This window comes from Leptopilina boulardi, unplaced genomic scaffold (genome assembly GCF_019393585.1).
Source record: "Leptopilina boulardi isolate dan_hultmark-lab unplaced genomic scaffold, ZJU_Lbou_2.1 LbouV2_291, whole genome shotgun sequence".
Lineage (NCBI taxonomy): Eukaryota > Metazoa > Arthropoda > Insecta > Hymenoptera > Figitidae > Leptopilina > Leptopilina boulardi.
Window position 1 is genome coordinate 68470 of NW_026137853.1, and position 11984 is coordinate 80453.

General features: G+C 22.2%; 1 protein-coding gene and 1 long non-coding RNA gene across 2 annotated transcripts; one reads left to right on the top strand and one right to left on the bottom strand.

The window, feature by feature from the left end:
- Positions 1–3459: 3459 nt before the first annotated feature.
- On the bottom strand, positions 3460–9417 carry LOC127282229 (girdin-like). The gene is made up of 17 exons (XM_051306395.1): positions 8923–9417; positions 8716–8804; positions 8254–8563; positions 8035–8148; positions 7762–7943; positions 7564–7645; positions 7233–7411; positions 6587–6713; positions 6318–6441; positions 5637–6193; positions 5351–5542; positions 5138–5283; positions 4892–5011; positions 4697–4760; positions 4474–4582; positions 4280–4389; positions 3460–4138 (listed from the first exon to the last, which is right to left on the bottom strand). Exons 1-17 carry the CDS (start codon positions 8968–8970, stop codon positions 3917–3919), a joined length of 2775 nt encoding a protein of 924 aa, XP_051162352.1. The 5' UTR covers positions 8971–9417; the 3' UTR covers positions 3460–3916.
- A 1000-nt stretch (positions 9418–10417) lies between these two features.
- Positions 10418–11723, top strand: LOC127282230 (uncharacterized). The gene is made up of 3 exons (XR_007843173.1): positions 10418–10747; positions 10826–10928; positions 11379–11723. It is a non-coding gene; the product is annotated as an uncharacterized LOC127282230 (long non-coding RNA).
- Positions 11724–11984: the final 261 nt, after the last annotated feature.

Genomic DNA, 11984 nt, shown 5'->3' on the forward strand with positions numbered 1-11984 from the left:
ACTTAGTTATAAAAAGACAATGTTTAACGCGCATTTAATCAAAATATTTTTGACGCTTCGACAAAAATTAACCCATTTGTTTTTCTATAAATAAAAAAATTTTTAATCAATAAAAATATTTGATTAAGTTATTATTTATATGGTAATAATTATATTAATAAAAAAAATTTGACACAAATATTTTATTAATAATTGTTTAAAAATTTTGGAGAAATTTTTTTTTGTTAAATAATTTTTTTTTTATGAATAATAGGACCAGTTTCATATATGAACGACACGGCCCTGTCCACCCCCCATTAAATTCACGTGTCAGACCATAATCCGGTCTTGTGATTGGCTATCGGCGAACACGCCAGACCGGCGCTCTTTGTCGGTTTAGAATTGTTGCAGGTACGAGACAATGATTAACAACACGTGGAGTGTCGTGCGCATGTTGCATATAGATCCAGATGCACACGCAAGGGAAGAGTACGTTTGTTGAACTTGCATACTGAGTCATTTTGTTAAGAAAAAAACAAAAAAAAATTATTTAGTGAAATAGTAAATAGAAAAAAAAGGACAAACATTTTTTTTCTAATACACTAACATATTTATTTAATTCAACTAAAATTTGATTTGCTCCAAACAAATATTAACAATTTTTAAATATAATCATTTTTTCACTATATTTTTGTAATTTATTGAAAAAACGACTATTAAAAAAAATTGTTTATAAACTTAATATAAAAAAATTCATAAAACAAAATTACAAATACAATTATTACAATGAAATAATTTGCGTAACATTGATTTAATTATTAAAAAAAAAAAAATTATGAAAATTTACTGTTTATAAGCTTTCTTAGAAAATTTGCTTGTGGGGTTTTTTTTTTTTTTGAAATATAATTATTGTCTTTGAATTCTGGGGAAAAACTAAGTAACAAACATATTTGTTAATTCTTTCTGAAATTTGCAAATAGAATTTTTTCATATGAATAATATTTCCACTTTTTTTTTCTTTTTAAACAAGTAATTAAGAATGTATAAACGTGAATAATTCGCCGCCATTCACTTGGTGCGAATAAACTATAGTGAGGGAAAAAAATTATGAAAATAATTATTAATCCATTATAATGAAGTAAAATACGCAATGAACGCGTCATATTTGGAAAATTATACGTGTACAATAACAACAACAAAAGTCTGATACACTAATTATTTTTTATAAAAATTTAATAATAATTAAATAATTATCTACATTCTTGTAATCATAATGTACATATTAATTTTAAAAAATGTATAAAATTATGATTTTTGTATTTCACATTTAAAATTTTCAAAAACTGACATTAAATTCGTAATCAGCGACCCGAAAAACCCCCAAGTAAAAAAATTGAGGTGAATTCAGTTAATTTTAGATATTTCCGTCCGCCATATTGGATCCGCAATTTTGAATTTTAAAAAACCAATATCAAATTCGTATTCAGCGACCCCAAAAACCCCTATGTAAAAAGATTGAGGCGAATTGAGTCAATTTTATTATTTTTCCGTCCGCCATATTTGATCCGCCATTTTGAATTTTGAAAAACCGATATCAAATTCGTATTCAGCGACCCCAAAAACCCCTATGTAAAAAGATTGAGGCGAATTGAGTCAATTTTATAATTTTTCCTTCCGCCATATTTGATCCGCCATTTTGAATTTTGAAAAACCGATATCAAATTCGTATTCAGCGACCTCGAAAACCCCCAAGTAAAAAGATTAAGGCGAATTGAGGCAATTTTAATAATTTTCCGTCCGCCATATTTGATCCGTCATTTTGAATTTTGAAAAACCGATATCAAATTCGTATTCAGCGACCTCGAAAACACACAAGTTGAGAAATTGAGGCTAATTCCATCAATTTTTATATTTTCTGTCCGTCATTTTGAATTTTGCAAAACTTATTTGACATTAATTTTGCAAAATTCAAAATGGCGGATCCAATATGGCAGACAGAAAATATTAAAATTGAATGAATTGGCCTTAATTTTTCAACTTGTGGGTTTTTTGGGTCGCTGAATAAGAATATGATGTCAGTTTTTCAAAATTCAAAATGGCGGACGGAAAACAATAAAATTGCCTCAATTCGCCTTAATCTTTTAACTTGGGGGTTTTCGAGGTCGCTGAATACGAATTTGATGTCAGTTTTTCAAAATTCAAAATGGCAGATCCAATATGGCGGATTGAAAAATTTAAAAATTAGCTATATGTGACGCCGCACGAGAAAAGGTACCTATCCCCGAAATAACATTAGGCTTAGTTTTCCGTGCACTATACACGGAAAACTAAGCCTAATGTTATTTCGGGGATAGGTACCTTTTCTCGTGCGGCGTCACATATGTGAAACCAACGTTAATTGATTAGATATTATTAAATATAAAATTAAAATCATTATGGGAATAGTTATAAAATAGTAGAAAAAAATAAAAATACTAATATAACTTGAATTCAATTTAATTTAAATTCGTGAAACAAAGAACGAGAATTCAATCGATATCATGAGTTTTCTTGGGTTTCAATTTGTTTTGCATAATATATATAGTTTCGTCTCCAGGGGGTCGACCACAAGCAGATAGATTGCACTCGTTTTGCACAATATTCACAATCTATTGTTGGTATATTTTTTTAACAAAATTGATTGCCTCATTGTTCTTGCAGAAATATATATAAAAAAAAAAATGAAAAGATCAGTAAATAAAAAAATGTTTCCATTTATTTATTTAATAATAAAATTTCAGTTTCTTTAATGCAAATTTTTTTTTTCAAATAACATTAATTTATAAAAAAAGAATTAATTTATGCATTATACTTTTTTTTATTTCATTGACTATAGAATTTTTTTTGTTATTGTTTATGATCAAAAGAAATGTAATTTTAATTTTAGTTTAGTTTATTATTTTTGTTAATTTCATTTTGATTATTATAATTAAATTAAAATTAAAATTGAATGACCAGTCATTTTTTGTGCATGAGAATGAATTATGAAATAAAATTTAATTAACTCATTGTGATATTGATTATGTTGGACCAAATCCAAGAATGAATTTCCGCTCAATTGTAGGGAAGTTTCTCGTTCAGAATGCATATGAAAATAAAAGCTTTCTTTGTGCTCTAGAAATGCATCATACGTCTAATATAGGTTTATAAGCAATTCATTCTTAAAATAAATTTTATTATTTTATCACGTGGACAAAAATTTATTTCAACAGTGACTTGAAAGTAATTTGTTGAAATAATTTTTATCTAAAAAAATTAGCATAGAATAAAAATGTATATAAAATTATTTTTTTCCAATAATTATTAGAATTAAATAATTTTTTTTTATTCTATAACATAAAATATTTGTTATATTTTTTTATTATATATATATAATTTACAATTATTTATATTATTATTTTATTTTTATTAAGGTATAAAATAATATAACAAATATAATAATTATTATTTGAAAAATATGTATATTTTTTAATTAAATTTTACAATCACATAATAAAACATTGTATATCCTTAAAATTAAATAGCTTTTAAAAAATAAATTTTTTTTTTATGAAAAATTATAACTGACCTGACGTTTATCGTGAAAAGGTGACAACAGAGACCTCTCAAAATGAAGACATACACTGAAGTTAATAATTATCGTCGATAAAATAGAACGTTGTATAAAAAAAATTCTCTTCCGACTCTAAAAATAATTTCACATTTTTTTGGATTTAAATTATAAATAGAAATAAATTATTAATTATTAATAAATTTAACACGAAACATCAGTAATTAAATGTAAATAAAATAATATAATATTAATACTGAATTACTTAGATAAACCAAATCCAAGTTCATTAAAAAAAAATCTATATTGCCATTCGAGAGAATAAAAAAAAAACTCCTTATTAATTAATTAAGCACAACCATATTCAAGCCAAAGTGAATTTTTACTTTCTGATCTCTTTGGATACTTTGGTTTATTATCAATAATTTCCTTTTGATTTTCATCTTCATTTGAATTTCCATCTTCTGATTCATTTATTATATCAAATGCTCGATTATTGAATTGTTTTATTTTTTGAATTGCTGGTTCTATTTGCTGTTCATCTTCAGATGATGGAATTTTAAAATCAGACTGTAAAATAAAATCATAAAAATTTTTTTTCACTTGTATAACGAATAAAGTTATTTTTATCAAAAAATAAAATTATTTTTAAATAATATAATTAAAATGTTTTTTAACAATAAAAAAAAAAAAAAAAAATTCATTACTCACATCTGAAGGCGATCCAGAAATTTCAGTATCTTCATAAAAAGTAGAGCATTTGCGTCTACCTAGACTTCCAAAACTTCCCAGGGAAAAATAATCGCGAGGTCCTCGTTTGCCTGAAATTTATTTTTATCAAAATAAAAAATTAATACTAAATTTTATAAAATAATTTTATAAAATAATTTAATTAATAAATTTACCTCTTAGTAATCGTGGATCGAGTGTCATTGTACGATTTTTCATTTCATTTGTTACTTTGTTATCTGATTCTTTAATATTATCCTCCCAGGTGTTAGAATTTCGTCGACTCTAAAAATGTTTTATTATTATTTTAAATTTATTAATTTAAAATAAAATTCACTATATATGTATACATAAAAAATCAAAAAATAATGTTAATTTTTCTTTAAATTTTATAATTACCCTGTTAAACAAATCAGAACTGGCTTTCATCATTTTTGATACAAAGTTTGTTTTGCTGCTTTTTCTGTAATTAGAAAAAAATATTTATATCAATTTCATCAATTATTATTTGTATATTCAATAAATAGAAATAAATAATTTATAAAGCTAATAAAATCACTAATTTATTGTAAATAGAATTAATAAATTAATTACCCTTTATTATTATTATTATTGTTATTATTATTACATGTCGAAGGGGGAGCATTTTTGTAATATTCCATTATTTTATCTTCCAATTTTCTCACGTGACAATTCATCTGATTTATTGTATTTCTGAAAAATAATTGTTAAAAAAAATTATAGGTATTTTTATAAAAACAATTTTTTGAATTAAAGATAAATTAAAAAAAGAAAATAAATTGAAAAACAATTGTAACAAAAATAATTAATAATACTAACATGAAATTCTTTTTTTCCTGATAAAAATTATCCTTTTCCTCTAAAGTTTGCTCTAAAAAGTCTTTATTTTGAAGAGTAAGATCGTGTGTATAATTCATAAGTTTCTGTCGATCATTTTTTAATTGATCATTCATTTCCATTAGTTCCTGAATTAAAAAAAAAATAAAAAGTTTAAAACAAAATAAATAAACAAATTAATTAAAGATTTCTTACCTCACAACGTTGATTTATATTGTTTATCTTAAATTCCAAACTCAAACATCTTTGTTCTTTGGTTGATAATTCATCCTGCATATCAGTTACTTTAATTTTTAATTTATTTAATTCACCAACATTTTTCTCCTCCATTGATTTTTGCTGAACCATTAATAGTTTTGAATTTACGAACATATTTCTGAAATCCTCCTAATCAAAAATTTAATAACAAAAATTATTATTAAATTATTTAATTAATTTATTAATATTTGGAAAATAAAAAAAAAATTCTTTTATAATTTACCTTTAATTTAGCATGTTCTTTCTTGAGATTCTTGTAATTTCTTAATTCCGTATCTAAATTTTCTCGATTACTTTGTAAATTACTGTAATCCAATTTAAGACTCTCGTGTGATTCTTTAAGTAAATTTAATTCATTATTAACATCTTTAAGATTATTTTTCAAAATTTCCCTCTCATGTAAACGATTAACATAATCTTTACTGAGCTGATCGTGTTGAAATTCCAATGTAATTTGATCATCAAGTTCCTCTTGTTGTTTTTTTAATGAAATATGAAGTTGTTTATTTTCTTGTTTCACTAATTTATAATTGTGCTCCAAATGTGAATTTTGATGAACTAATCGCTCATATTTTTTACTCAATGATGCATATTTTGTTTCAATGTTCTTTTTCTCTTTTTCAATATCAACAACACCTTTTTGAGGACTTTTTTGAAATGATTTTTCCTCATTCATTGATTTAACAATTGACGAGAGACGTCGATTTTCTAATTCAAGTTTTCGTGCTTGTTTCTGTGCACTGCTTGTCAACTGATCTGATAATGATTTATTTGCAATGCCTATTATTTGATAAGGAGAAAAAGTTAAATTAATTATTATAATAACAATAAACAAAAAATTTAATTAATTAATTTTTTTTATATATTAAATTTTACTTTAAATTAATTATTTAAAATTAATTACCAGGCTCATCGGAATCATAAACCGATTCCATAATCGATGTATCTTTCATAGATTTCACTAAATATTGAAGTTGAATATTTTCCTCTTGAAGCTGTTGATATTTTTCTCTATCAGCTGTGCGCTCCTAATTATAATTGAAATCGAATTAAAATCGTTTCTCTTTATTTTAAAAAAATTACTTTAGAAAATTTCAAACATTTTAATGTAATTTTTAATAATTCAAAAAAAAAAAAAAAATTGCTTTTATTTAGTAAAAGTATTTTAATTACCGTAGTTATTTTTTCAACTTGTTGTTTACAATCTGCAATTTCTGTTTCAAGTTTTGGAATTTTCTCATTCAGTTTTCGCTGATATTTCAATTCATCTTCTAAAGTCTCTTTCGTCTCCAATAAAACTCTATATAAAAGGAGATTAATTTTATAGAAAAATTATTAGATTTTCAAATGAAATAAAATATGTAAAATTAAAAATATAAATAAATAAGAAAAATATATATAAAAAATGAAAAATACATAAAAAAATATTTTAAAAAATAATAAAAAATATTAAAAAATAAATATATAAAAATTAAAAAAATATATTAAAAAATTAAAAAATATATAATAATTTTTAAAATTATATTAAAAAATATTTTAAAAAATAAAAAAAAATATATAAAAATTTTAAAAACTATACAAAAAAATATAAAAAAATTTTTAAAATGTATAAAAAAATTTAAAAAATATTAAAAAATTAAAAAAAGTATATCAAAAATTAAAAAAGTATATCAAAAATTTTTAAAATACATTAAAAAATTAAAAAATATATTAAAAAATTTAAGAAATCATATAAAAAATATATTAAAAAATTAAAAAAAGCATATAAAAATTTTTAAAAATATTTTCATTAAAAAAATATATTTAAAAAAAAAATTACTTATTGTCTTCGCGAATTTCTTCGATGGTGGTTTTATAAAATTCAATATCATTCATTTTTTCCCGATAACGAGTAACTTCCATTTCGAGACGATCAACTTTCTCGGCTTTCTCAATGGCAGCATCCAATTCATCTCGATAAGATTTGGCAGTTCGAGCTTCCAGCATCAATTTTTCATTCTGGTAATTTATTTTCAAAAACTTGTGTAATTATTTCATTTTGTAAATAAAAGAATTTATTCTAATTCTTCACGATAAATTGAATAATGCAAAAACAAAACAAAAATACAGAAAACAAAATAAAATGTACAAAAATTATTTTGAAAATTTACCTCTTCATAAAGTTCTGCAATAAGAATTGTATTGTGTTCAACTTCTCCTTTACATTCCATTAAATATTCACATTTTTCCTCTCTAAAAAAAAAAAAAACGATATAAAAACAATTATTATAGAAAAAATTTGAATTAAAATTAAAATTTTAAAAATTAAATATTATAAATCTTTTTTTAAATTGCTTTTTGTTACTTACAATTCGTTCCTTAATTTTCTCACTTTAGATTTTAAATTGGCAACTTCATTACACGATTGATCTTCTTCATTTTCAAAATAACCGGTGGAATTTAATGCAGACTTACTAAAATAATCACTTTTCGATAGAATCATTGAATTATTGTGTACATCAAATTCTTTTAATTCAAATTTCTTCAATTTCTACAACAAAAAGAGAACATTATTTATATATATATATATATATATTTTTTTAATATTAAAATTTTTTTCGAAAATATTTTTTTTCTGTTACCTCGCGATATAAATTTCTTTCTTCAATCAAATTTTTCATTTGGGGAAATAAATCATTTGCATTAATATTCAACAATAATTCTTCATTAATCACAATTCTCTGATCCTCAGTCACCTGGAAAGAAAAATTTGGGTAATTGTTTATGGAAAAAAATTAATTAATTTGAAAAATTTAATTAAAATAAAATAAAAATGAAAAAAAAATAGAAAAAATACTTACCAATTTAATAAGATGGACAATTTGTTCTTGAATTGCTAAATCAAGATTTTTAATTTTCAAAATAAATGTTTCTTTCATTTGACATTGAATAGCGCAACCCAAAATTAAAAGAATTAAATGTTTCATATCTTCAACGTGTAATTCTGGTTTTTTTGCCAAACCAACAAGATTTGGTAATTTAACTATAATTTGACCCAATGTTTCTTGATAAAATTGTTGAATATTTTCCATAATATTTTCCAAATTTTTTAATCTCAATAACCATTCTTCATTGGCTTTTGTGATTTCATTATGAAAAGGTTCAGGACATCTAAAAATTTAATTAATTTAATTTAACACAAATTTTATTTAATAAATAAAAAACGTTTTTTTAAAACAATTTTTAATAAATATTAATAACTAATAATAATTCATAAATTTCTATATAAAAATAGTTATTTTAAAAAAAAAAATTCCACTTACATTTGAGTAAAGACATCATGAAGCAAAACTCCATCGACGAGATCATCATATGAGACCAACAAATTTGCATCTCTCAGACAACTTACAAACTGTCATAAAAAAATTTAATTATTATAATTTTTTTTCTTACATTATTATTCGTATTTTTTTTCATTTATCAAAAATAAATTTTGTTTTCTTGTTTTTTATTAAACTTAAATTACTTACCCAAGTGACTAAAGGTCCTGATAGAAATTCTTCAATTTCTAATGACATTTTTATTTTTTCGAATTGAAACACCGGCAAATCACAAATATACAATATGTAAAAATTCAATTATCACTTTTCATAATTAAAAGAAAATAAATTCATTTAAATTAAATTCTTAAATAAATAAATAAATAAATATGAACTAAAAACCGAATTTTTTTCTTCGGTCAAATTTTATTCTGTCAATGGTAATTGACTTATTTAAATGAACTATTTGACTGTAATAAGAGTAATAACCAATACTCTTTTTTTTGTAAAATTTGTTGTAAATTTTATTTTAAAAAAAAATTAATAACTTTTGTGTATAAAAATTGGAAAAAAATTGTTTTCTTTTGAGGGGGTTTGTAACTTCTCACTATACGGGGACTAATTTACAAATAAGTGTTGAGGTTGTAAGCACTGATCAGTATAGTCTGAGGTTTTCAAGACGACTAATAACTTTATGTACCTGGGTGACAAAAGGGACCTAACTTTTAAAATCTTTCCATCAATGTTTTCTGAATATTATTATTCACCAAAAACATGCAGAAATGAATATTAAATTATATATTCACTTACTTATCTTTCTTATATGTTTATTTTTTGGTATTCTTTTTTTTAGGCTTTAAAAAGCAAAATTTTAACAGTTCAATAACAAAAACACACTTTTTAGGAGAAAAAAAAAAACAAATAAAATGATAACAATAAAATTATTATTTAAAAAAAATCAAACTACTTAACTATCAGGGACGTATATAAAGGGAGATGTTTTGAGATCATCCCTTATCTAAAATAACAGAAAAAATAATGGAATTTCTATAAAAATTGTATTTTTTTTTTTTTTGTAAATTTCTAAATATTTTTCCTTATCTAAAATTATAAATTATAAAAATAAAATTAATGAATACTAATAATAAATAGTAAAAAAGTACTAAATAATTAAATAATAATTTCCGCTTTTCAAAATAATAATTAAAAAATAATTAAACCGAATAATTAAAAAATAAGTAGACTATATGTAATTAAGGAATATAAAAATTAATTTTATTTTCATATTAATAAAAATGTATTAACGTAAAAAAATATTATTTTTTTAATTTCAACTATTTTTAAATTTAAAATAAATAAAATATTAAAATAACAAACAGGCATGAACAAGTTTTAAGTACTGTAAAATTTTGTTCAAAATAAAATAAAATGGGTACACATAGAAAAATTTGTATTTCACTAAGGTATTAATGACTACCTGCTTCTAAGAAAATGATACCTCTCATTTTAAACCCAAACCAATTTCTAATCCCCATCATATTTCTTCTGTTTCTTCTATTGTATATTCCCCCATGTTAAGGTCAAGCAAATACTTTGCAGTTTCAAACAATATATATAATATACTCTCCTAGCACTAATTATTATTGTCACCTGTCCCCCCACCCTTTCTTTAAATTTTCTCTCCCCACCCTTTTTTTTCTCTTTACGACCATTCATTTCTATAGCAGTTTTGTCTGCAAAGTTAGTGTGTCAAGCGTTCACTGTGTCATTTAAAATTCATTCTTAAAAAAAAAAAACTGCAGGCAAAGAAAGAAAAAAAATTTAATTCTATTAATTTGTAAACCGTAACAAAAAAAAAAAACAAAACAATTTTGAGAGATTTTTCTTTTGCAGAAAAAGTGAAATTAATAAATTGTGACGCCGTATTATAAGGGCATTTTATATGCGCCATAGAAACAAAATTCTCTCTGAAAAAAAATTCAAATTCTAATAAGCATTATTTAAATAATTATTATTGTCAGAGATAAAAAAAAAAGTGAGTGATAATGAAAAAGTAGATTTTTTTTTTGCACAATAGAAAAAGAAAATTTGATAAAATATTTTTTTTTTTCAGACAAAGACAGGAGTCGACATCTGTGTTCTTATTACAAAAGCCACTTGAGGAAATTTTTGTGTCGATAAATTGTGGAACAGTTGGCTTTTAATATTTTACTAAGGTAAACAAATTTTAAAATAATTTTTAATATTATTTTTTAAAATTTGCCCCCTCATATTCTTTTTTAATTTATATTTGTTTAAATTAAATTAATGTACTTTCTAAATTTCAATTAGTGATAATTTGTTTACTAAATAAAATTAATAGAAATTTCCACTAATTTTTAGTAAAATATTTTTATTTGATTTAGTAATACTTTTTTTTTTACTTCAGTTTTATTCAAAAGCGACTAAAAATTAGTGGAAATTTTCACTTATTTTTTAGTAAAACTTTACTATTCGATAAAGTAATATTTTTTTCCCCTAAAGTTTTAATGAAAAATGACTAAAAATTAGTGAAAATTTTCACTAATTTAAATTTAGAGTGTAATTAAATTAATAAAAAAATATCTTCCTAAATAATAAACATGTTTTTAATATAGATGTAACATTTTTATTATTTTTTGTTACAGAACATTTAAAAGACTGAAAATTGATTAAAGAAATTTTCAAATCAATTATACAAAGATGCATTCTTGGATTCTTGGACGTTTTTTTTAAATATGAAAAATAATTTTTGATTAAATTATTAATATAATTTATTAAATTTTTCGATAAATCGATGGGATTCTTATCAACATATATGTTTATATACAATATATAATAATTTACGGTTTTTCGGTAAAACGATGGAAAATGATACAAAAGATTGTTACAATGGAGAAAATAAAAAAAAGAAAATAATTCTCTATGATCAAAAATGTAATAACCGTTTTGTTCAATATTATTTTGTGAAATATAAAATGTATTTATAAAAATTAAGAAATTTTGTTCTTTATAAATCCCATTTCCACGATAAATTAAAACTAAAATTGTTTATAACATTATTTATTTATTTAATAAGTTAACGGGACAATTATAATAAATCCATACATAAATGATCCATAGATGAGATCTATGGATCTATAATCATCAATGAATCTATAATCCATTATACTATGAATTAATTAATTATATATTAATCTATGATATATATTCTAGAGATCTATGGATCTAGAGATTTATGATCTAAAGATCTT

Excerpts from the sequence above, each read along its gene's own strand:
- LOC127282229 (XM_051306395.1), bottom strand. The coding sequence starts at position 8,970 with ATGTCATTAGAAATTGAAGAATTTCTATCAGGACCTTTAGTCACTTGG. Across the intron at positions 7,646-7,761 it reads AGAAAATTAAGGAACGAATT|AGAGGAAAAATGTGAATATT; the intron begins GTAAGTAACAAA and ends TTTTTTTTTTAG. Across the intron at positions 4,583-4,696 it reads GTTCTGATTTGTTTAACAGG|AGTCGACGAAATTCTAACAC; the intron begins GTAATTATAAAA and ends AAACATTTTTAG.